We start from the raw sequence: 26,271 nt of genomic DNA, 5'->3' as shown, positions 1-26,271 counted from the left end.
ATTGTTTCTCATTTGAAATTTTGAAGAGCCTTCTCAAAGAGAATCTTAGAACTATTTGAGGGGCTACTTATCGTTATAGGTTAAAAGTCATTTTATCGTCTTGAATTCATAATTTCAACCTCAAGTATTGTCTAACAATTGAGATTGCAAAGAGTTGTTCTTATTCTTTTATCCTCTCTTGAATTAGAAGTATGCTTGTGATGAGAAGTTGAGCCCTATCTTGATGTCTTGTATCTATTGCACGAGAGTCAGTGGTTGTCTTCTTCTCCTGAGGATGGCTGTGAACACCCGAAAGCACAATCTTGAAGGAATTGCATTCTCATACTTCAATCTAGTTAAATATCATTGAGATGTGTTCCCATGAAGAAGGAGCATCCATCTAGCTTAGGTAATATTGTTGAGAACTGCCCTATAAAGGAGGAGCATCCCTCTAAATTAATATCATTGGAATCTGCCCTCATGAAGAAGGAGCAGATACTGCAAATTATTCAAATTCCACAACAACAAAGCAGCTGTCATTCCATCACCCTCGTTTCGTCCCAAGTATCGCACTTACTGAGTATCATGACCGATAGCAAAGTTCTCCGTTTGAAATCATCATGTATCTACACTATGCAAAATATATGAGGTGCCTGCCTTGAACCACCATGATCTGTCGTCAAGCTTGAGAAGTATGAAATCGCAGGCGTTGTTGGCTGTGCCAGGATAATACAGCAGCAAGGTCCAAGCACGAGTAATGTTTTCTTTCCAACCATGATTGAGGTTGGATTTATAATCCAAACTCACAGCGACAGTATCTTAAAGTAGACTTAAAGCTGAAGCTTAAAAAACAGCATTCTCGAGGGACCATAACAGAAACGCATGATTACCACCTCGATATCAAGAAACAATAGTGGCAATATTCACAATAACGACAATGAGAGGGTGAATGGGTAGTTGTTTCCGACTTTTGAAGATCCTGCCTGTTCAAGCGACTTGGATGATGTGAAAAGTATAAATGTGAATTTGACCTGCTCAAACAAGGTGAATAAATTTACATAATAAATCCGAATACTTCACAACTTGCATGTTTAGTTCATCTCCCGCAAATGTTGCTACTCTAGCTATTTCCATATCTAATGTATTTATATTCCCCTATCTGTCCTTCAAGAGCTCATATCCTGATCTATTCTTCAACCTCAAATCTTTTCCGCTCCTGTACTTACATCTTCCCTCACATAGAAAACTAGAACCATGATTTGTACAATAAACCCAAAATCCGAGTGAATAAAGAACAATCAAACTGCCACTTCTAGAAGATATGGCCAGGCTGCGTTTTCTTGGTTGTGTGTGCAAATGATACTTTCGTGAATCGTTACGGATAAACCAAAAGCGACATTTGAAGTAACGACCACGATGGAATCTCTCGAACTGACAACATATTGCGTCGCAACAATGTACACCAACAAAACAGCCGAGCTCACATGACTGAGTGGTAGCACGTAATATTCGCACTTGCAAACAGAAATTCCGTGGAAGGCTGATGGGCACATGAATACTTGTGGAAGCTACTTGGTCTCTCCAGCTTTTTGTATGCACAACAAATAGAGATCGATGTTCCTCCTCGCAAGTCTCAAAAACATATTGAGAAAAAAAATGTATGTGGGAGAGAGCAGTGGAAAAGACAATTGGGTAACAAGATGTTATAGATGGAATTCATTCTTGGTTGACTAACCTTACAAATAAACACTAGGATTGCACAAGCATAAATGGACAGCAATGTTTGAAAAACAAAAATGTGAAGACTATGAATGATATCATTTCGAGAACCACTGTTCCATCATAACGTTGAACATCAACCACGAGGTAAATGCCCTGAGTATCATTCATCCAGGTCTACCTCATAACCCCATTTTGTCCCACATCAACATCAACCTCCACTATCGGCTTATCATTTCTCTCCAACTCTCTTTGTCTCTGTACACTCTCATCCATGTGATCCGCGAAGGCGAAAAGTGCCTGACCTGCTTCTCCAAGATCATCTACACTTTGAGTTTTCTCTATCTCGTCGTCTTTCTTCCCTGACCAACTATCAGGCATCTGTATTAACCCCTCATGCAACGCATAACCCGCCACCAATCCGACAGCCGCAACTAAACTTCCCGCCGTGATAACATATTTCCAGATGCTACCCGCATCAGTATCCTTTTCCTTTTCGCCACCATACCGTCTCATACGATTATCTTTCCTCTGTTGTCCCACAATCGGTAACGAATCTGCTAGACCCGCCAAAAATACGCCTCCGATATTTAGTATACCACGAGCTTCAGGCGCTTGCCAAGGTAAACTCCCTTTCTTCTGTTGCACTGCATTTGCATTTCCGCTATTGCCAGATTTGGTAAGCAGCGCATCATCCAAACCAACCACACCATTCCACGCCTCATCTTTCAGCTTTTCAACCCATTCAACCAAATCTGGAAACTTTTTCCTCATCGTCTTTTGCAGCCATGGTTGTGGTAACTGCGGATACAGCATCAGAGACATAAAACCAAGTGCTAGACAATCTAGACTCGACAATTTCTCATGTGAGACAAGATATTTCTTATTTCCTTTTAATTCTCTGATTGCAGAGAAAAAGTCGCTTGCTAATGCATCGAGACGAATTTGCGCGTTAGTTTCAGGGGAAGCTTTTAGTAAACTTGAGACAGATTGTTTGCCCCTCCTAAGAGATTCGGGTATGATACTTGGTTGGTCTCGTGATTTATCATCTTCTGAATCTATATCCAGAGCATCTAGACCTAGATATTCTGTTCTTTTTTTAGCTTCCGCTCGGAGATGAGGCGGTGTAAGATATGGCAAGGGAAAAGATTGTATCGTATTGAAAATCGGACGAGTGATTTCGGAATAATTCTTCGAAGAAACATAGAGTGAGAGATCTAGTAACGGCTGTCCATGCATTTGGATAAAAGCAGAATATCTAATCGACCAATCAATAAGCTTTGCATCATAACAAATATAAAGGATCTGTCTATCCGTTTTTTCTTCGGTAGTACTTACGCTGTACAATCGGCCCCTTCTTGTCCTCGTAAGCCCGCATCTAGATTCCATTTCCCAGATGAATATTGTGTGAGAAAATCGATGATGCTTCTGTATCCACCCACCCAATGAATGGCCCCATTCCTGCTATCTTTCAAAGCAGGTAATTCATCTGCAGGATTATATCAATATTGAACTTTTCCTCTTTTGACCACTCAAGGATTGTGTGAGGGGTAAAAGGATGCATTTTCTGCGTCACGTACTCGTGGGACTTAGGGTTGGATCACTACTAGCAACAAGGGACCATTGACCACGTGGGATCACTTGCTGCATGTATGCAATAGTAGCTAAGCATTGTGCATCAATGGAGGGCAAACCGAATGATGGACCCCAAATATGCAGTTCAAGAACCATGATTGATATGTGATATAATGCGGAAGTTATGCGTAGGTTTCTGTGCCAAGTATAAAGTGGTGTGGTATGATTTTTGAGCAAGATTCGAGGTTTGAGGTGTGGGTTAAAGATTCAGAGTAAAAAGATGATGGAATTGAGGATTTTACTTGATTGAAATCTGCAAGTCGTCCAAAAGAATCAATTATGCCTTATGCTTTTCCTTGCAAAAGCTATTACAATTGCGGTGAGGAGATGCAAGTAATTTGATATGTATCAAACTGTACATATGCATACATGCATATATTGTAAACGGTGAAGGGAAAGACGGCACCCAAATTGGAATTGGTGCTGTGGTTGATGTCGTTGTTGATGTCGCCGTTAAAGTTAACGTGAGACTTGTCAAAAAATATTGATCAATTGATAAGAAATTCCCCTCCATGATTGCCAAGCCTTTCCCTCGCGCTCCATCCCGTTCCTGGCGTTCCTGGGAAAATTACCCGTGTCCACGTGATATGATTTTATCTCCTTCAATTCTCAGCTACTCGGCGATAATACCCAACCACCACACAACCAAGCACATAACCACCAAAACTAATAGATGCATCTAGCTAACAGCCTATCGGGATATATGCTTACTCTCCTCTTCACACAGCGCACACATGTACGCAAAAAATAACCTCCAAGGAAGCACAACATCAACGTCGCATCCGTCTCGCCGTGTTGCTGTGCCACAATCATACAGAGAAGAAGGTTGAAGACTAATTCTTACTTTAACCTATCTAGTGCCTATCTGCTATCTTTCTACTACCTATCTACTACCCATCTACTACCCGGTCACCAAGACTGTGCAAGTCTCCTCAACCTAGCAACCTTAACCCACACCACCGGATTTTTGGCATGTCACTATCACACCCAATATTGGTCTTGAAGAGGTATAATTGAAGATACCAAGCCTTCTTCCCCTCATCTTCCTCAGCCCGAATATATTGACTTTACGATTTCACTCCAAGTTATCTCTACATGATGAATATATACCAGGAATATCAGTTGGAGTAGGTCTTCGTCTCAGAGAAGTCATAGCTTCTATGCATCAGCTGGTTACACTGTCACAACAGTATGGTGAGACATATCCATCTTCCTTTTCCTTCTTCTCAGGAACAATTTCTCGACATTTACGCCAACCCGTTTTGAACCTTTCTGCTGTTGAGCCAAGGTATATATCTCAGATATCAGAAACCCTCTTCATCATAATGAACCACCGAATATAGAAATCTCTTCTCCTTCAAAAGCAATAATGTCTGTCCAACGGGTAGGGTTTAGTCAGTAATATCAGGAAGAACGGAGATGATCCCTTGCATCATAATCGATTAATCTAAAGTTTAAAAGTTCGAGAAAATTGACAGGCTATGTAAAGCCATCCGATCATTAGCCAGGTTCGAAGGATTGGATTGGAAGATCTTTATGAGTGACATCAAATCCTGAGTGTTGTGTTCCATGGGTGATCACGATTGAAGATCTTTCATCCTTATGAGGAGAGATGGCTTGATTATCTATGATGTATATTGTCTTATCGAAATGCGCGCGCGAGCCTGCCAAAAGGAATGTGTTCACGGACTACCACAACTACTTCTTGTCTGACCTCAATAAAGTTTTTCTGAAAATTCTATCTACCGTATACGTACCTAAACATGTATTCAGAACTTGTGTCCACTTGGAGCTTGCTTGCCTGTCTGTTTGCCTGCTTGATATCGTATAGTCATATCCCACTATCCTATTTGCTATATCCTATCCTCGATTACTCATTCTCAACCCGCATGCTTGAGACAACTAAATTGCTACTGCCTACTCAACGGGAAGGCTTCGGCGCTGGTCGATCCCCTGGAGTTCGGCGTTCGGTCGCCTTGTTCACACCACTCCTCACCTCATACACCATGCTTCACTCTCAGGTGGTACGCATTGGTATCGGTGAGTCTTCTCCCTTGGCTAATCTAATAGGTCGACAGGGGGGAAGTAGGATTTTCACGTGAATATTTTGCGCGAGCTTGAGGCAGTATACCCCTGGGAATAGAACAAGCAAACCAGCAAGCAAAAGCTCATCTGACCCATTTTTCAAACTTCGGTAAGGCATGATTGGGAATGGTTCGTATGACTACGTATCACTACTGGCTAATATATTCCAAACGACCAACCATCATCATCGTGCTCGGTCGCGATATCAAGGAGGCGATGGCAATGATTATCATGACGATCACATCATCCTTTGAACGTTCCTGCATGCGAGATTTCCGAGCATTGTGTAGAGGAGGAAGGTGTAACGAGCGAACAGGCGTGGAGGTTTCGCCTTATTCCCATCGCCGCTCGCTTTTGCCCTCGCTGAGTGAGAATATCGCGTCGGTAATGCTTCTAGAAAGGGGAAATAAGGATTGGGGCAGACGAGGCAACGGAAGGATTATCAGCCCGGGAACTTGGGTGCCCAATCATATCCTTTGTATCGAATTGACCATATTGTTGACCCAAGCATATATCATCCCTCCCTTGTGTATTTTGTTTCGTGAGATAAACGTGAATCAAGGAACGATGTTATCTCACAAACGAAGAATCGGTCAAGCACCAATCGCGCGTAGTAAACGTGTAAAGTCATAATCACAATCAAGCATCACAATCATAGTCATAGTCATAGTCATAGTCAAAAAAGTATAGTGTATAGTGAAAAGTTTCAAGATTCAATTATTTCTTTCCCTCATCATATCAATTCTCGTCATATCAGTACATATCGCAATCTTTCCATATCCATGGCGGTGATGCTACCATTCCTTGAAAACTCCCTAGGCCCTCAGTAGGTAACCTATCGACCCATCATATTCCCATCCATAATAATCCTGATTGGATATCCTTCCATCGCGCCAGTAATAGTAATACAAGTATGCATATTAAAATCTCATGAGAGTAAGACCGTCGCCGCGGCATGTAGTATATTGGTACAGTAAATACTCAAAAGTCAAATGACAGATGAGTGTAAAAGGGTATCGAGATAGTAGCGTGCAAGCAATTGAAGATGAGCCTGCTCGAATCTCTGCCGCGAGAAGAGAAATTGTGGGTAGCGGATAATGTGAATTGAGGTGTATAATCACTGCGCCGTTCAGTCCGATGCGCATGCTCGGGTTGGGAAGAAACCCCTTGGAGATGCTCGTGCAAGAAGCTCAAGAAGCGCCGAAGATGAGGTAATGTTGCGCGTATGAACTACCATTCAGTGCCGAAGGCTGAATGGCATTTATGAGGCGTGAGTAAGGCGGGGAGGGTATGCATGTAAGGTAGCAATGTAATCTTGACTCTCAAACGCGGATTCGGTGGCTCTCTCAATTTGGAAGTGAGGTATCGAATTGGTATTCGCATTGTGGTAATGAGTCCATGTTCCCTTTTAGCTTCAGTTGATGTGTTTCTTGTCCAAGAACTGAAATTTATTTGGATGGAAGAGGAGGAAGAGGACGGTTGGGTGGTGGTCCTGGGCAAGGAGGAAGGTTGGTAGGGCGATGTTGAGCAGGCATGTTGATAGATTGGGATAGAATGAACTAAACTGTGGTGTATATAGATGAAGTTGTTCAGATGAGATGATGATTGAAGTTGTTGATGATCTACTCTCGAAGTGGGAGGAAGAGGAGAGTTATATATCTTGCTTGTGGTGATTGATGAATGTTTAATCGCAATATAAAAAAGATTGTTTCTATTATCGAAGTGACCTGAAACTTGTAGTAGATAGAGGTAGCGCTTGATGAAGTGATACTGAATAATCTATTTTCTCTTTTGCAGCAAGTTGGGGTCCTGGATCTTTATGTATTTTCGTACACTCCTCAACTATGCGTGCTATGCAAACCACAATCAGAAAATTGACCAGGTTGAACCTACCTGGGGAAATTTGTCCATAATTGCTCATTCATCTTGGATCAGCAACGGAAGGTTTGGACCTGACCTGGTCAAAGTTACTGCCAGGGCGTTACAAGCATCCCACGCTATCGTGTTTCATTTTGGGCTGCACTTGCGTAGGTGCCAGGTACAATGGTCTCAAAGTAGTCTTGTTGCACTTGGATGATTTTATTGTGGAGAATTTGGAAAATAGGTGATGCATGCCCAGGGTGGATATAAGATGTTTCTAAGAAAGGGAAAGTGTGGTATGTAAAATAATTTTAGTTTTAAGCCTTGTATACGCCATGGAAATGATGGTGCATTGAACAGGGGGAGCTTCAGCTTGTTGGTTTTATTATTCTGCCGGCAACTTGCATTCGCAGTGGATGATTAGGAGGTTTTCATAATTCTTCTTGCATAGTCACACTTAAAGTTGATGAAGGGGCAGGAAGCGAAAGACATTTGAATTATACGTGACATTGGGGAAAACTTTGGCCATAGTAAGAGATACAACATCTACAGAATCACTTATGTATCGGTTGTCAAGTTATCTACAAATCTATTTACGAATCTGTCTACGAATCTATCTCTCACGGACCTGAGTATGTCTTCCTTCTACGAGAGCACAAGTATTCAGATGATCTATAATCCCATTAGACATTCAAGTCTACTCAAAAAGTAATATTCATTTTATTTTGATCATCTCATTAGTACTATTTTGGTAACAACAGGCGGACAACAGGGGTAATCCCCTTTTGCCGAAAATAGTTTGGTCAGAATGGCAGAAAATAAATGGCAGAATAATTTCCTTGTCATTCCTAATCCACATTTCTACGATGTAGGAAGTGATCAGGCTGAAGATTTTTGATTGAGGGGCGGCTTGACTTTTTTCGAAATGAGGATTTTGATATTGATGAGCAATTGAGTAAAAAAAACTCCGAACATTCAGATCTACGAGGCAAGGAAGATAGTCCAACGGAGGTTAGCTGAGTACGGAGTATAGACGGATGTTGACATCAAAGCCTGTTTTCTGTTTGCTGTTTGCAGTTTCTGGTTGCATATGTTATTATTATCAATCAACACCGAATTCAATAATAGTTCCCACGAGTTTTCTTGGGTTGGGTGCGGCATAGTGCTGACTGTATTTCATGAAAGTGCAGGCAACCTCCAATAAAATCTCCAGGTTCTCAGCCTACTAAAACCAAGCATTGCGCATTGCGAGGAATCGTATCAATAACCCAGCCTTGTAAGTTCGTGTACCTTTTTCCGCCGCTGTGCTGACGCTCGATACCGGATATGTACACCTCAGCTTGTATATCACCCAAGGCTACGATTATCAGTCACAAATCTATCATATGATCATTCAATATCAACCGCAATAACCAATGACCAAAATCATACCTAGCTACTGTCGGTCAAACCACGATTATATCAAATGTGGGGTGTTCGTGGTTCGCTTACAGGTGATTCGCATGCCGATGCGATAGACTACAGCCCGTGTTTCCCCTCGCCCCTACCCGTGTCTCTTCTCACCTGATCTCGATGCTGTATTGGTGAAATCGGGAAGAACTTCAACGGTCTGCGGTCACAATTCGCTGTCCACGTACCATGAACACGAATGGAATGCCTTCGTTGAGCTTAATTTTGGGCTTTGGCCCCCTTTCTTGAGCCGATGTCTCCGATCGTGAATAGAGTCTTCGATACGATATCTAAATTCAGATAGCAGTGCATGCATACCCGCAAAGATCTGTTGTAAAAATGCTTAAATTGTACAAAGTGATTGGGGTGTACAGTACCATTCAATTAAAGCTATGTGCATGCAGCAATCTAACAGCAGTGCCGCTCAGCAATTTCTAGATATGCATCACGGCTGTTTACCTCACAATATCTGAGCATGCATGTCCATTGTACAAGATGATTTGGCTAAATAGCACACTGATCATAGAATTTTCGTATTCCAACATCTATCCATGTTGAAAACGTGGAATTGATAGATTTCTTTTTGCCTTGCCGCTTACCATCTCAACACCGTTCTCGGGAGGCTTGTGGCACCTGAATATTAGTGTTTTGGTTGTTGGAAAAGTTAAGAAATGTTTCTCAATGGACGCCCATGTTTCCGAATGTTCCCGTAAAATATAACTCTATAACCGAGTTCATCTCATTGCGGGCTTTGAAACCATAAATTCAGGCGAAGTGGCTGAGTAGTGAGTCCATAGTTACCAAGCAGTTACCAAGCAACACTCGACATTTTGGGATACGAAAGACATAGGGCTTGAACATTCAATAGATTCAATAATCTCGAGTCCTTCTATGATCGAATTCTCTTATCGCAAAACCAACTCAATCTAAACCACAAAAGAAAATACGATTCCAAGATATCCAATTTCTTGACATCAATCTCACATGCGAATGCGAAGAATCTCAGAAATGCAGAATCCCATCTCCATAAGGCCCATAAACCTAAAATGCCAAGTCAAGGATTAGAAGTCACCTGGACGGAGAAGGGTGGATAAAGCATGCCCACCAACAAAAGAAACTTACGATCTCCCCCTCGCTAGACTTGCAAATCCCCTGATACAAGGCTGAGGGGAGTCACATAAATTATACCTCATCAATGTAACCCCAGCCCCTGCGTTTGTCGCGCGAAATCGCAAATTGCAGAGATATATGCCCTTGCTTCCAATATCAGACTACTTTTGAGTGCCGAAGACACCGAAACGGATGTTTCCTGCTCCGTTTCTTTATCTGTCCTCCGAGTATCAAGCGAGCTGGAAGGTGGAGATGTAAATTTTGAGGTTATTGAAATCAACTCATCTGCTATTCCTTTCTTGATGTTTTTGCACAATGTCGCTTCCGAAAGAAGATGTCGCCGTTTCCACATAAGGAATGCCCATTCTCAAATCGGGAAGTCTTGGAGAGCTTAAAATCCCTTTTTTTTAACTTTCTTACAGGTGATGGTGTAGATCGGCGTTTGTCGCGCAAATTTGAAGATTTCCTCTGCTGATGGCACCTGTCATTGTCTGAGCTCTCGGACATTAATTTCGCCAATTTGACGGCTTTTTCTGATCCCCTTCATCTCAGCAATTTTTCTTTCCCTCGATAACCGAATAGTATTCACCCTGAAGTAAAACAAGGGTTCATATATCTCGTTTCGATATGTTTGGGTAAAAAAAAAGTATCTTCAAGTGCAAGTATACCTATACTGTGTATCTTATTATGTATAATCCATCTTTACCTGTTCTTCGGAATGGGTCAAACCACTGAGCAATGATTGCTCAATGATCAAAACCTGATGAAGCCTGATCACATCAATACGAAGAACTATCTTCCCACTTTCAAATTGTACCGAATGATATTCCGATGCGGAGACGACAATCAGTACATCACATTATGATGCAACAGCGGAGTTATCGACAAGCTTTTTTTTCATTTCCCACCATCCACCGAACCCGAGAAAGATGAGAGAAAAACTTCACCGCCAACTTTAATCTTCGTGATATCGAATTTCCCCAAAAAACGTCACCATGATTCCACCATTGCATGCAATTAGCTTTATCTCGTTCTTGATGCCTGCGCTTGATTTCGGCCCTGGGAGAAAAGATTTCAATGCGGTGAGAATAAAATTTAACTCAAGATTTTACACATGCCAAGCTTTGAGATCTCCAGAAATAGTTTATGGAAATGGTTCGTTATATTGACATTGACATCAGTTAGTTTTGAGAATCACCAAGTTTACATACATTTTCATCTCTAGTTCTTGAGCTGATGTGTCTATGTGCGCCGCTACCCTTTGGCACATTAACTACTTTGACGTCGCATAGAACACGAGATCGAGAGTTTTGGCACGTTGATCTCGATATATCTGCCAGTCTGAAGTTCAGCTTGGACGAAATATGCTAGTCCGAGAGTTGGAATCAATAGCCTCAACGTTTTGATAGAGCACTATCCTTCGTATGTCTCTTCATAGTGCCTCTCTCCCCTCATCGTGTACTCAAAGCTTACCTAACGCTTGTCTATGGGATTCCAATCGAACTGAGGATCCACCCGAGTTGGTAGGATCATCCTCGCCGTTGCTGGTAATGTGAAATAATCTTGATATTTGACACCAGTACACCTTCACGCTGCATGTAACCTCTGCCCGAAGATTCTCTTCTTCAATTTCCAGGGCCCCTTTGGGCATATGACAAAGTCCTGCCAAGTATCACTGCGAACTACCAAGAAATCTTCATAAAATACATTAATAACATACATAAAAAGCGAAGATCATTCGGCCACTCCGTACCATTTATCCCCACATACCAAGCCTTTCCAAATACTCCAAGACAAACCTCGCAAAATGTAGCCAATCAGAAACAAATGAAATTAATTACCTGACCATCTCACAGAAAAATTCTAGAAAATTGTAGATGGTGAAAATCAGGGTCATGCTCCACTCACTGTGTACCTGCGTATAGCCCTGTTCTCACACAAAATAAATCTATCAAGGACATCTACAGTCATGTCACTCCAGTGACTCCACCCTTCGACGGGCCTTCGCACGCATGCACGTGTGCATTCTTCCAAACCCATACCGTCAGCATAACATGTACTCCACTACTTCTAACACGATTCGAAGAATCTCAACAGCCAAGCGTAACGCATCAATCTCAGAATAATCTCACATTTCAGATGGATTTGAATCCACCTCAATCTCATACTCAATGCCAAAACGTGACCGTGACCTCCTGACGGTGAGTATCAAACTCTTCTGAAACCCCATCTCGGAAGTTTCCAGAAGTCCCCATTTTTATTTTACATGAGATGAAAATGTATGGAGTGTGTATGGAATTTGAGAGCTATGGTTGTAAGGAATGGACTATGGATGAAATGAAGGGGTTAAACGAATACTCTAAGTCGTTATGCATCAATTCTGCTTCAACCAACAAACAAACAACAAACCCGTTTCATGTTTCCGCACGAGCCGATTTCGTGCTTGACGGGGTACTTAATATCTAATTTGTGCATATACAGAGTATGGAGATATTATCTATTTACGTAGTCAACCACGATTCAAGGTGACTCGCAGGTAAGGAAATAAAGGAGTTCGCAAGCAAGTATCAAAACATGCGGTCACCGGTGGCAATTCTCGCAAAAATGGAAGAACCTCCTCTCCTTTACAGAGGGGCAGATGAAAAGGAGATCCACTCTTGAAATGGTCGACATGGGTGTTATCTTCAATTCCCCAAACTGGCTAGAAAAGCGAAATTTCCACCGAGCTGGAGATATGTATGTAATTTTAAAATTTCTTTTTGATTCTTGACCGCCTTGCAAGATGCACTCAGCCACTGAGATGATCTCCACCTGGGGTTTTTCATAAATTACCACTCACGAATTGTAAAGGGCTGGCACGGTAAACGGTACTTGGTCTCCTTGTTTAGATACGAGTGCAGGTCCCTGATTTGTGATGAGGGATTCCTGGTTTTGCTTTTTGTATGGAACCATTGGAATGTTTTGCTTGCTTCAAAGCTCCCTTGACGCCGCAGAGTATGGTGGATTCAAGATTGTGGAGTCTCAACAAAATCCTTCGAAATTTCTTCTAGAAGGTTTGCTTTGTTTATGGGGCGAGTATGGACAAGGGGGGGAAGATTACATGTATGGAATCATGGAAGCTTACATCAAAAGCAATGAAGTTCTCTCAACATCAGGATTCAGGGCTTCAACTCGTCTCCGCTGAATTGATTGTATTAATGCGAGAATTTCAAGGCTCAGGGCTGAGGCAAACGCCGAATATGTCGGTATTTACACATGGGAAACTCGGATGGCTTGATCTAGGATCTGGGGTGTGGACGAAGTTTGAGTTTGAACACACATGTATTTCCGGATATTTTGCAGATAGTGTATGCATGTGGAAGGTACTCGTGTTTTTCTTTTTCCCTTTTTGTTTTCGGAGTTTGAAGTTTAGGAGTTTTGAACTTTTGAAGATGCCGTTGAAACCACCTAATTTGCCACTGAAGATTTGGGAATCCGGGCTTACGAATTAGTGATGTGTACTGCAACGTATGCCTGTAGTATAGGCAATGATCAATACTGGAAAAATTGTTGATAGAAGAACTGTGTCCTATGCAGGCTACAGATACGGCCCGCTGAAACTACAGATCTTTGAATCCATCTATGGAGTAGTCCAGAATGCCAAAGGAACAAAAAAGGAACAAAATATTGATCCTTCCAAACAAACAAGTCACAACGAATCCACCTCCTAATTCACCTCCGCAAGCTCACCGCTCCTCCTCCTCGACAATTCTCACACCGCACCGTCACTCTTCCAAACTTCCCAGACTGTGGGAAATTAGTGTTTTCAGGTACGCAAGGTACATTCCAGTTATACGGAACGACTCATCATTCTACGAGAAACGATCAGCGACTAGAAGGAATGAAAGAACAATCTGTCAACTTCTTCCACGTGGAGTACTAGGATATTGCTTGATCCCCAAACCAAAACATCCATTCGCTTAATTTCCCAAAGCTCCAAGACAATTTTCTAGAAACTTGCTGTGGTTTTCTGGAAAAAGGATGTTCCTTGACTCTGAAGTTAGAAAAGGGATCATATCGGTACGAAGGCGGTGAGTTCAATCTTCTAGTTAAGGAGATGGAAACTGGGAAAGGAGATTTTGAGACGGAGTATTCCTATCCCAAGCCTTGGAATGAGAAGCTACTCAAACGAGTACCGTGCCAGTTCACCATTCGTTCAACCTTCGCATGTTCGTACGTACAGCTTGGTACTGAACTTTATTTGCGAATATCTATTTTCAGTAGTTCTGAAGCAACTTTAAGGTTAAGCACTAATTCTTGGATTGCGGATGGGAAATCAATACCATCCGCTACCATTATGATTGGTGGTCTTACGAGCAGATTGATAGATGGCGGATACCCACGGACAGGCAATTGAACTGCTCACGTACGTCAACCTTTTTAATGATGTAGACTTGAAGATTTCCTAGAAAGGGATCGAGATCTACAGAAATTTTCTTTCGAATTCGGAGAATAGAAGAATTGCACGAATGAGACGGGAACTTTGGAAGTCCAAGGAAAGATGTACGTAAAGGCATACGAAAAAATCATCATCAATTAGTCGAGTTTGAGAATGTAAGGAGAGGTGGCACTCCGTCGCTTGAAGTGTATTGATGGGTATTTTCCAAGTTTCATTCCAATTGTTGTATTTCTAATCATCTACCCATTACCCACCTGATCATAGAATTCACCGGAATTCTGAACGAATGTTAGAAATACGACAAGGTTTCGAGATTCGGACTTTGTCATCGGAGCTGATTGTCCTTTTCGAAATATACTTTCAAATTTACAAAGTTTATCGCTTCTAAAACACGAGTACACTTTCTACTTACCCCTCCCTCCTCGTAAGCGCCAGGAAGGAACCGAGAATATCCATCTCGCGAACCCAGCTTACCCGCCCGCGTAGGATTGTAAGATAAGCGCCCGACGTGGCGCCCGTCATCTTATTCTCCGTCTTACTCATTTCCACTTCCAATTTATTGCCCCGGAAAAATCCTTCGTGTATAGAAAATTAGCTTTTGGGGGGTGAGGTGCTGAGTTGTGGTGATGAGATCAGAATAGACCTAGTGGTTAAATACGGATGGGAACATACGAGGCTGAGGTTGCGTGCCGAGAATATTCATCCGTGTTGAAAGCATGATGGGGTTTGCATACGATAGTATACGAGAGCATACGAGAGCACACGATAAGCCTCACTACCTTACGAATATCGTACGAGGTTACGAGTATGATGAATACTACGTATTTGCATTCATACCCAATGACCAGGTATCTCAATTATATTTTCCCTTTCTCCAATTCCAAATCCAATCATCTCCGTTCGTCCTCAAAACCCTTCCTTATCAAACTCTCGCTACCTTATCAGTCACCCATCTAATTTCCACTCACTCGTATCATCCTCTGCACATCAATCTCCTTATTCGTCCCGGGCACCCGAGCCGAAGCCCTTAGCCCGACGCGCCTAGCCTGCGCCCTGCATATCAGCAATATTTCAAGCTTCATTACACAAATAACAATTGTTCCTTCCACTTTAAGGGATGTTGATACCGATGGTCCGGTGTGGAAATCAAGGAACAAAAAGTTATGATCCGATAATATCAGGGTAACGGGGAACGTTGAAGATATCATTGGGGGTGAGCGAGTATGATATCTATCAGATTTATATATGCACGCAAGACGTAGGATTTTCGTACCTAGATAGCGTATGTCGAGAAACTGAAGATGCAGAAACTGGGTTGGAAACTCGCAAAGTTGGCACGGTGAGCGAGAGTTGGAGATGCAGGTGGCAATGGGACATGAGAGTTCTGGAGTGTGTATAAAGATATCATTATTGTAGCAGTCTAGTTCAATATGATTTAGATATCTAAAATTCCAACCATCACATCGCTCCATCCAGCAACCTAAGAACAGAACACCCCTCAAAATGCGTCTCTCAATCTTCCTCTCAGCCAGCACTCTCCTCCTCACTCACCGTAAGTCCCCAACGCCGATATCTCATTCCACTCCATCCCAGTATATCCCCAGCTCCACCACACTCAAACCCTAACATACCCTCCCTCTGTCATAGTAACAGAAGCATGCTATTTCAACGTATACTCCACGACCGTTGGTACCTTCAAAGCACAACATTCCGAGCCCCTCGATCACAATGGCGCACCCCAGACCCTCACTGGAAAATATCGTACCTGTTCTTTCTCAGCCGATCTTGCCGACGGATGTATTGTAACAGTCGAGACCAATGTTGGGTGTGGGAATTTGACTTTCGAGAGGATTGGTACTAACTGAGCTTGTATGTGAATAGAAGGCTAGCGTAGTCGTGGAAAGTAGGGGTGTTAGTTGTATACTCATGGGTAGACGAGGCTGAGATGATGCTGCACTGTGATACTGAGATCAAGTTAGTAGACTACGGAGTCCGCAGGCGGTCAGGAGTATTAGCTGGGCGGTGTGGAATAATTTCCCAATGATATGGTAACTAGTTCAATGTACCTGCATGCGAAAGAAACTAGCTTCAACATTTTCAAATTCGAATAAACCTCATCGCAAACAATGTGCTACTCAATTTAGCAAGAACAAGAAACAAACCCAGTAATCGTTAATCTTGTTTCTTTGAAAATGGAGCTAAAAAAAAAAAAGAAAAGCACTGCCCACTGCCCACTGCCCAGAAACCGTCAACAACGACGACTATGACGTAGACGGCATGTACATATGTCTCCCGTCGCATTCCATGGAAGTTTCGGACGCTCCGGCGACGCGAATGCGACGACTAGACGCGCACGGCCATGGAGAATAAAAATAATTCGTATCCATATACATTCAACTTGATGCTAAACTGAGAATACGATAAAACCCTCTGACTTCTCGATCTACCATCACAGCGCCGATGATGTGCAGCTCATACAGTCCTAGCAGTTTGCAGCATCATAATACCAGTGAAAACGTTTCTGTGTCCACACGGTCCACCCAGAACGCCAATTCCCACCTATACCCCGCTGTCTGTGACACGGTTGAGAGTCTGGGCAATATATTGGGAGCATTTATAAGCTATATGTATTCAATAATAAGTGTATGAATCCAAGATCTAGAATAATGGGGATCACAGGCTCAATAGTCACTTCCCGATTCGATCATCAAAATTGCCAACGTCCGAGCATATTGGCCTAGAAACAGTACTTGTGGACAATTCTTCATCTAAACACAACGTGATTAGTACAAAAAAAGTGGGAATTTCCCCCCATAGCCTTGGAAAAAATAGCCGACGGGATAATTCCCACTGAATAGAGAGAATGTAGTCGAAGGGCTTATGATGACACTGTCGATCGATGTAAAAGTCTTTCAACATCTAACACCATTCTTTCTTGGTGCCAGACCACTGGGAATATTTCACCCATTCATGTTTTCCCAACGGTCCTCCAAGGATCCTTGGTCCGTTTCACCATCGTCGGTTAAGATTGACTTCACGTTAAAATAGACTTCGGGGAGTTAAGCAAACGGCTATCATCGACTGAAAGCGAAAAGTCTCTTCGGCGAACCAATTCGGAGCAGCATTTCGGCCGAATCCGATGGCTGCCAATGGGATTCTTCAATTACACTACAATCAAGACGCCATGATGTTTTTTATCGATGGAATAATTACCCGACAAATATTATTTATACTTTCTCCCAGTGATGAAGAGTTCTGTGTACGAAACAAACCGTCCGTCCGCATGGGTGGCGTCTCTCCCGCACCAATCAAAAGTTCAATTCTGATCTTAACTCGACTATTCTTTCACCTCGTACGTACACATAACGGATGAAAATACCATACTTTGTATAATTTCTTTTGGTCCGCGCGCACTTCAGTGCCATATCGTTTGTGGGGAAGACGGCAGAGGGAACGGGGGACCCGGAGAGGGAAGTCCATCAGGGCTTGGACCATGTTGAGTAAATCCAGGGACAGGAGCGTGTGATAACTCTATTTGGTGATTTGTCCTCGCCTTGATGAAAGATAGTTTGAAGTGAATACACTTGTATCATCAAGATCTTTGGGTTCTGATGCGTAGGTAGATCATTGTAGCTGTCATCTCTGGTCTTATTTGTTGGCCGGGTTTCACTTTGTAACTTGCCATATGCACTTAACTGCAAAATATAGCTAGGGGTGGCTCTTGCTTGATAGGCCAATGATAAAAATTGAGCATACAGGACAAATTGTGACATCGGCATCAGGTCGAATTTACTCTGCGCTGACCATCTTCCATGCTTCAACTTCCTCGCACCTGCATGTCTTCCAACCCAACACGTATGAGAGTTGATGATCAAGAGCTCGCCAGATGATAAGTTTGTGCTTAGAAGAGTATAATGTTGAGCTGAGGCCATCAGGACACTCTCACAGACGTTCACTACGAAACGGGGATAACCCAAACCTTACAAATGCCGCGATAAATCAATCGTCACACAATCCGCCATAGCACCATATAACGGTAAAATGATCGACGGTAAAGCAGAGCTTTGGGCAGAGGCACGAAGATGCAGGCACTGAGGCCAAACTCCTTTGAGAGTGCTTTCAAATATTGACCTTTTCGGACAATATGTGTCTCCAAATTCGCCGAGTTTGACAAGCGGACATTTTAACTTTTTCTTCTCTTGAAAAGTTTACATATCAAAAGACTTGGCTATCTCTGAAATAAAAGGTTTAATTGGAAGTCCGTTCTCCAGATATCTTTTGATTATCGTGTAAGAATTACCAAGACCACTGGTTTGTCTGGGGATGCGGTTATGGCTCTTCCGCAGTCGTGGAGGTCCCCAAATCTGCCTTTCATTGGATGCTGTATGCGAGTAGATGCAATTTGGAAATCTGGATCTCATAGATCATCTAGCTGTGGTGGCATCTGCGTGGACGTGATCCAATTCTCCATCATTACTTGACCTCCATTGGCGGCTGGAGCTTTGCCCTTTTTGTCTTTCCGTTTGACGACCAAACATAACACGCGACCGTTCACTGAAAATCCATCGTAAGATGTATCCATTGCCATCTTCTTTTTGTCGTCATCATCCTCTGATACTTCTCCATCTTTCCGACGTTTCGCTAGAGGACCAAAGTCAGAGTCTGTAGATTCCCGCCCAACTCTTGAACGTTTTGATCTGCGAGGCCCTTCATCTTCACTAATGAATAAATCTGAATCATCTCCTACTTCAGGTATGTCTTGTAGAGAAAACGATTCTTCGCTTGCTTCTCTCACAATCGCTGGACCATCAGCTACCTCAATTGGCGCATCATTCGTATTGCCAGTAAGTTTGTCGGAATTCGACTGTAAAGCTTTCTTGTTTCTATCTCGAAAATGCTTGTGTTTGAAAATGATAGAATGCCGTGTACTGGTTTCCGTCAAAAATATCGATACTTCGAAGTCCTCTGCCGACAATTGTTAATGGATGTTGCGTTGTTGTAGACGCTCTCAGCGATTCCACTCACCATCACTCACAACATCCTTCACGCCCTTTTTCTTTCCTTTCGACTTGCTCCTTTCCTGCTCCTCGCGCAACTTTGGCAGAACCAGTGGACGAACCTTCTCGATGACTCGGGGCAAGACTGGGTTTCTTGGATTGAGTAGCCAACTTTCTGCCAAAGCTGGATTGTCGACATATATGCGACATTCGAGAACAGAATATTTGCTAATGCGCAGATATCTACGTATTGGCGCCATTAAATAAGAATGTGTGTGATGGCGTGAATAATTTTGTCGTGGTTGTACCCGGTTATTTGTTGTGTTTGTATTTGGGAGCCTTCTACAAGGCTTGAAGCTTGAAGCTTGTGATTAACCTTCTTCAGCCTTGCTGAAATCTCACTGACTGGGGTAAGCTATTTTTGCCCTGTAGAGAAGAAATTCATTGACTTTATCGCAAACACGTCTGACACGTCGGGTGGATAGGGAATTCATTGACATTCATTCATCTTCATATTCCTGATTGTCTGATAGTTGACTTGTTTCCACATTTCAATCCCTTTGAAGCTCTCCTGTTAACCCCTTGAGAATGGCTTAAAGACAAAGGTTATCGATAACCTTAGTGTGTGTCACCTTGCGAAATCTATCGCCAATATCGATTTACAAATTCGATATATTTATTCTTGCTAGAAGCATACGAAATTTGGATTGTAAGTAGATCGAATCTCGCTTCTGCGTGTAGGTATACAGAGTAGGTCTTGAGACGATAGGGGTATACAACCTCGACAATTATAGCTTGAATGTTTGGTTGGGTTGAAAGCTATAACTACACTGTCATCCCATCAACATCGGTGCGAAACATTTATCTGTACCATTCCTTTCTTTCAACAACTGTTGTAACATTCTTCGGGTTAATACGGACTTTCGATTGTGTCCGCAATCCGCAAATTCAGTTGAGGTGAGGTCATCTTCGCCAAGCATATCCACACATCGCCGTATCACCACGATATCGAATCGATATTGAATACTCAAATTCGGAGAAAGTCGGTACGGAATTCTCACCGTCTTCATTTTAACTCCTATTTCTGCATCGTGATTATTCAGTGAAAAGTTTCTCTGGTATTTGATCTTTGATATTCCTCTACAATTTGAGCCTTTTAGACTGGTGGATTGCACATCAAAGGGAGGGAACATTATATGATACATAATGAGTTGTAGTTTAGCTACCTCGAGAACTAGGGGCTCGGCTCTGTATGCTGGGAGACTACCCAAAATCATATCGACTTCCAAATGTGGACAGGCAGCGGGCTTGAGTGCCGGTGCAAGATGTATCTCAACACGTGAACTCGACGCTTCGAAAGGCGGTTCGTAGCCCCTCCATTTGATTCCTACCCGTCCATACATATGTCTTATCTCTTTCATTTTCTCGAAACCCAATATTTAATGCTCAGTACACACCGGTCCGCCTACTAATACATACAGACCGTGAAAGAGTCCTGATTCTTGGCTCGGGCTGGTCAGGCTTCACGCTTTCTCGTCAACTGGATCCTAAGAAATATCAAACAGTTGTTATTTCTCCACGGTCATATTTTGTGTTCACACCGTTATTGGCTAGTACGGCTGTGGGAACCTTGGAATTTAGAAGCGCGCTTGAGTGAGTATTTGGAATTCTCTTGTGATTTTCGAGAGGGTGGGTGCTTCTGTACAGGGGTTGACGAGAGATCTTGGGGCTTGATTTTTGGGGGCTGAGGGTGGAGGCCTTGGATTCTGTATATCTGAGAGGGCAGGACTTCATGGATTGTTGCTAATACGCGACATGTAGGAGTGTGAGAGGCAGAGGAAGATGGAGAGGATGGGGGTTGGTAGGTGGCGGATGGGGTGGATGGGGAGCGAGAGGGAATGGGGTCGAGTTTTGGCAGGGGGTGAGTCGGCCTATTTCCTTTCCTTGATAATGTGGTGAATGGCGCTCAAATTTTCTCCACTGCTTGTCTGCCAAAGAACAGGATTCGCTTTGCTCCATCATTTTTCACAAATGTCGGAAGTCAATATGGATTACTAACCAACCTCACCACCACAGTGGGCAGACGATGTAAACTTTGATAAGAAAACTATCAAAGTAGAAGAAAACGCGATTGAGAGACCCAAAACAGCTTCCACGACAATAGAAAAGAAAGGAAAAGGAAAAGTATTTGAAGTCGGCTATGATAAATTGGTGGTTAGTGTTGGATGCTATAGTCAAACATTTGGGATTGAGGGGGTCAGAGAAAATGCATTGTTTTTGAAGGATGTTGGGGATGCGAGAAAAATCAGAAAGAGGATCTTAGAATGTGGGTTCATTTCTTTTATGAAGGAGGATGGACGGGGGAAGAGAAATTTGCTCTCACGATACCAATCTCCTTTCTCGACCTCTCGCCAAATAGAATTTCTGTCCCCTAGAGCGAAGCGAAGAGACCTTCACGGCAGTGGCCGAGCGGAGCGCCATTTAATTAAGAGGAATTGACAAGGAAGGAAGAAGTTTGGGGACGAGAATAACATCTACTGACTCTCCAAATCACAGGTTTCGAAACAGCTGCATTACCAACCAGTTCCGATTCTCTCAGAAAACAACTTTTGAATTTCGCCATTGTAGGCGGCGGTCGTAAGTTCTCTCTATTTATCTCCCTGAATTCCGCATAACACTTCCTGTCTAGCAACTGGCGTCGAATTCGCAGCCGAACTCTTCGATCTCTGTCATGAAGATCTCTCCACTCTCTACCCTTCTTTAACCCCATTCATAAAGATAACAATTTATGATGTTGCGCCAAAAATCCTTCCGATGTTCGATAAAAATCTTGCAAACTACGCGTTGGAACATTTCAAAAGAGATGGAATTGAGATCAAGACTGAACATCATATTTTGGGATTGCGAAGAGGATTGCCCAAGGAAGGAGAAAATGGAGAAGACGCAGGAAAGGGATTCACATTAAACTTGAAGGAAGAAGGTGATGTAGGTGTGGGAATGTGTGTTTGGAGTACAGGATTGATGATGAATCCTTTTATCGAGAAGGCGTTGAGTTCGGTTCATACTTTCCCTACTCAATCTGCTATTTTGGCTGGAAGCGTTAGCGAGAAGAGTATGGAGAGACCGGAAGATAAAAAATGGGAATTGAAAAGAAGTCCCAAAACGGGTGGATTGATGGTGGATAATTTCTTTAGGGTTAAATTGGCTACTCGTTCGTCTCCAGACGGGGCAAAACAAACTCAACAAGAAGCAACGATGAATGATGTCTTCGCATTGGGAGATGTGGCGGTCTTGGGAGATATGGGATTACCAGCTACCGCGCAAGTGGCAAGCCAGGAAGCGAGATGGCTCGGAAAGAGACTTAATAAAATGGACAAGGCAGGGAAGACGGGAGCTGCTGAGGATAAAGGATTTACCTTCAGAAATATGGGAGTTATGACTTATGTCGGGGGTATGAAGGCGATTATGCAAACGGATGGAAAGGGAGAGATTAAGGGGTATGTTGGATTCACATTTTTATCTTGAGACTTGATGATTCGATAGACGGAGAAATGAGATTGGAGGTTGGATATCTGCGAAGTCGTGAAGAACTCTAAGGAACTTAATTGCTAACGATACATCTAATAATAGGAGAACAGCATGGGTAATCTGGAGAGGTGCATATCTAACTCAAACCATCAGCTGGAGGAATAAAATACTCATCCCTATGTATTGGTAAGTTCTCATACTCTATTTCATTACTCTTGGTAAATTTCATCGGGGAATAAAACTAACGACAACAGGGCAATCAATTGGTTGTTTGGACGTGATATCTCGAGGTTTTAGCGGACTATATTTTTTATTTTTTTTGGAAAGGTTGGATGGAGCGAAGATTGAAGAAAAGGACATAGGTAAAATAGAAAGGAAAACTGCATAGCGATGGACGTCCTCATGCGTGGGAAGGGTGTAACATATTGTATTTTTATGTATTTTTATAATCAGGCTAATTCTACTATTTATATGATTCACACGGGTCACATATTGAAGTGGATGGATGACCAAAGTGGGATTCGACGTCTTGGGTTTAGTAACTTGCACCTTCGGTATTTTTGTCCTGTCTTGGGGAATCGACTAGTGAATACCGCACTGCGTCGTACTACATCAAGATGCGAATCTCGTTCATAATGTGGCATTTCAGAGCCCTAGTGTGAGAATTGACAATGAAGGGACTTCGGCGATGATATATTGTTGCTTTTTGTTTTGATCAACCGCCGCCTGCGAGTTTCATTGTCCGGGTATCGAAGGTCTTAAAGGCTGGAGCTCCTGTAGTTTGGTCAAGGTTTGCATGGAGGTGAAAATGCTAGGTGGCATATCATGGCGGTTCTGATTTTCCTGCTACACAGTACATGTGGTGGCCGTCGTGATTTTGGTCTCCGCTTAGTGGCAGAGGAATATTTGTAAGAGTGTTGTTACCTTTAAGCGCTACGAAGAGGATTTCGGATGTTGAGGTTTCATCAGAGGGAATTGGGAGAAATCACAAGAACTAGCACGAATGAAATAGATGTGAATGATCACCCTTTAATCCAATTCACCTGTCCCCACTTGATCTTCGCTAATTGTATACATGTATTGGAGGGTCGTAAGACCATCAGCTCGAGGCTTCTATAAGAGGGCCCAGATGTACGAAGATTTGAACTGGTCATTATCTTTAGACACAATGTCATTTAGTATCATGTTTTTACTGTGTTATTAAGTTAGTGGTTTTGAGAAGAACGATGTGGCATATTTAGTTTCGACCTGATTTACTCGGGGTTTATGATTGCTTCCTTCTTTTTGGTGTTTTTTGATTAATTAATGTTGTCAGCTGTAGGCTGCGTTTGATTACCTTGTAATGTGTAATCTAGTGACAGTAAACTACTTCGTATATACATCCATGACAGTGCAATGGGAAAAGGCTCACAAGTAGATATCGTGAACTTCTTGGTTCTGCCATTCCCGTTATTTAAGCTTCGAAATACAGGCATCTGAACAGAAAACGCGGCATATCTTTGTGGTATTGGCCATGTTTGCTGAGCAGACTCATCTTCGTAGTTTGCTCTGAAGAATGCGAGTACTCTACATATATATATGTACCTTGAACCTCCAGCAATGGGTTAAGACTCTAATTGAGATACATCGAGTGAATAACAGATACATACCTCAGCAAACGAATAGCCTTGGATCTGGCAAAGAGTGGTTAAATAAAGATCACCCAGACAGGGAACATTTTTGACATAACATATTGTTGGCTCCAGTGATACAAAGTCTCAAGAAAGCTTGTGATAAGCACCTTCCGCAGACTTTTTGCTTCTTGGAAATCCCATCATAGATATTAAATTATGACCCGGGGGAGAAATGACAAGAAAATATTGACACCGAGTTGTTGCGATGGAATTAAAGAGCGACAGAAGCTAAATGTAACATTTACCAAGTTGCCGTCGCATAATGTGAAAAGAAATGGCAGGTTCAAAGGATGGATTGTATTACACTATCGTTCGAAATTTCTTGTCCATTATGTTTGGAATGATAGTGGGCAATAGATTCGATATTGACAGCGAGAACTATTTTTACACTTGAGTCTCATTATGCCCATCATCCCACAATTTCAAGACCGTTTAGCAACGGAATTTAGTGATCTTCTATCTGGAAATCACTTTTGATGATTTAAGATCATCAAGGAAAACAACACCGAGTCTTTTAAATCTCTGGTTTGGTTATTGTTCAGGTCATTGTGTGTTCAGACTCCTACTTATCTACCTATGTTTATATATCCCTCTCCACATCACGATGAATCTTGGTCTTCAAACCCCGCCCGGGCTGGTCTTGTCCATTCCAATTTCTTCTATTTCACTAAGCTATTCTTTGGGTTCCATGACTAGTTCTTACTCCTGAAAATGCATGTCCTCTTCTATAAAAGTTCTCCCTAACCATGCGGATGTGCTTCACATCTCAAAGAATCCACTCGCGTTGTTAGAGCTCATACCGTGGTTCCTGATCTACATTTTCAGCTATACATCGTTACGTCGTTGTATTCATTGCAGCTGCGGCACCTGAGTCAAAGTATCTGGACTTTTTGCAGGATGACATCTTGTTGTCTCATCTGATTGTATCGTTTTTTCTCCGAGGATTTGCACACTAAAATAACTGACAGCATTTATGGATCTGACAGCGATGGGAACAGTAACCTGATGCTGTAAAAGAGACACTTCACAATATCAAGGACAAGCAAGATCACAAAAAGTATTGCGATTGTAAATCCTTAGAACGTGATATCTTAATGGTAAGTCAGGTTGCTTGAATTCTCTGCTTATAGAAAACCATTGATATTTATATCTAAAAAAAAACGGTTTCAGCCTCTTGCAATAGTGAATATCCTGCTATAAATCTTGAACTTCAAAATATGAAGTGAATTTTTGTACTCTATCCCACTTGAGACTATATTTTCCCCAATTGGAACGGCACGAATAAGGAATGATTAAGATCAAGTAACCTCATGGCCAAGCACAAGCGAGGGAACTCCACTAGCAACAACGAATACAGGTGTTCGCAATCTTTGTCAGGGAACGAAATTCGGGAGAGAAAGTATTAACTGAGATTATTTTATCAAATCTCTTCAGACAATAGGCGTATTAGCTGTGAATGACAAGAAAGAAAGTGATAGTAAATATCGACAAGTTATTTTGATAACAATGCACAACTTACATACAACATTTGTTGTCGAGAATTCAAACTTCATTTTCAGATAGTAATTAGGATCCGTTTTTAAATCCTAAGCTCTTCACAACAGAAAATGACATTAATGCCATGTCTTCCTATGAGCATTTCGAGATAGTCGCCTGCATGTATTCATCTCGTGTTTGCATAAGAATCATTAAGAAGAGAAATTCTCTAAGCGCTCAGAATCCTTTAAATAACTGGGAAAGGAGTAGATGTTCCACAACATTCAATATTCACCACAGAACCCCCGCATAATCTTCTCAT

The 26,271-nt window shown here is 42.3% G+C and overlaps 4 protein-coding genes across 4 annotated transcripts; 2 read left to right on the top strand and 2 right to left on the bottom strand.

Moving 5' to 3' along the window:
- Positions 1 to 1,875: 1,875 nt before the first annotated feature.
- Positions 1,876 to 3,429, bottom strand: EAF02_011750 (uncharacterized protein; the record flags this gene model as incomplete). Its single annotated transcript, XM_038907797.1, has 3 exons — positions 1,876 to 2,956; positions 3,037 to 3,187; positions 3,279 to 3,429. The coding sequence occupies 3 exons, from the start codon at positions 3,427 to 3,429 to the stop codon at positions 1,876 to 1,878; spliced, it is 1,383 nt and encodes a 460-aa protein (XP_038752441.1).
- Positions 3,430 to 15,778: 12,349 nt separating this feature from the next.
- On the top strand, positions 15,779 to 16,540 carry EAF02_011749 (uncharacterized protein; the record flags this gene model as incomplete). Its single annotated transcript, XM_038907796.1, has 2 exons — positions 15,779 to 15,827; positions 15,923 to 16,540. The coding sequence occupies 2 exons, from the start codon at positions 15,779 to 15,781 to the stop codon at positions 16,138 to 16,140; spliced, it is 267 nt and encodes an 88-aa protein (XP_038752440.1). The 3' UTR covers positions 16,141 to 16,540.
- A 1,612-nt stretch (positions 16,541 to 18,152) lies between these two features.
- On the bottom strand, positions 18,153 to 19,745 carry EAF02_011748 (uncharacterized protein). Its single transcript, XM_038907795.1, has 2 exons — positions 19,301 to 19,745; positions 18,153 to 19,240 (listed from the first exon to the last, which is right to left on the bottom strand). Exons 1-2 carry the CDS (start codon positions 19,530 to 19,532, stop codon positions 18,693 to 18,695), a joined length of 780 nt encoding a protein of 259 aa, XP_038752439.1. The 5' UTR covers positions 19,533 to 19,745; the 3' UTR covers positions 18,153 to 18,692.
- A 54-nt stretch (positions 19,746 to 19,799) lies between these two features.
- Positions 19,800 to 23,272, top strand: EAF02_011747 (uncharacterized protein). The gene is made up of 8 exons (XM_038907794.1): positions 19,800 to 20,635; positions 20,754 to 20,925; positions 21,094 to 21,193; positions 21,349 to 21,598; positions 21,829 to 21,909; positions 21,962 to 22,769; positions 22,903 to 22,986; positions 23,055 to 23,272. Exons 1-8 carry the CDS (start codon positions 20,479 to 20,481, stop codon positions 23,095 to 23,097), a joined length of 1,695 nt encoding a protein of 564 aa, XP_038752438.1. The 5' UTR covers positions 19,800 to 20,478; the 3' UTR covers positions 23,098 to 23,272.
- The last annotated feature ends 2,999 nt before the right edge of the window (positions 23,273 to 26,271 follow it).

Source organism: Botrytis sinoallii (genome assembly GCF_014898435.1).
Source record: "Botrytis sinoallii strain Bc 23 chromosome Unknown BSIN_035, whole genome shotgun sequence".
Taxonomy (NCBI): Eukaryota; Fungi; Ascomycota; class Leotiomycetes; order Helotiales; family Sclerotiniaceae; genus Botrytis; species Botrytis sinoallii.
The sequence above is the reverse complement of the archived record's forward strand: the minus strand, read 5'-3'. Positions and strand labels throughout refer to the sequence as shown.

Coding starts and splice junctions, on each gene's coding strand:
- EAF02_011748 (XM_038907795.1), bottom strand. CDS start 19,532: ATGGCGCCAATACGTAGATATCTGCGCATTAGCAAATATTCTGTTCTC. Junction 19,241..19,300: donor GAAGGATGTTGTGAGTGATG/GTGAGTGGAATC, acceptor AATTGTCGGCAG/AGGACTTCGAAGTATCGATA.
- EAF02_011747 (XM_038907794.1), top strand. CDS start 20,479: ATGAGTTGTAGTTTAGCTACCTCGAGAACTAGGGGCTCGGCTCTGTAT. Junction 20,926..21,093: donor GAATTTAGAAGCGCGCTTGA/GTGAGTATTTGG, acceptor CGCGACATGTAG/GAGTGTGAGAGGCAGAGGAA. Junction 21,194..21,348: donor GGGTCGAGTTTTGGCAGGGG/GTGAGTCGGCCT, acceptor TCACCACCACAG/TGGGCAGACGATGTAAACTT.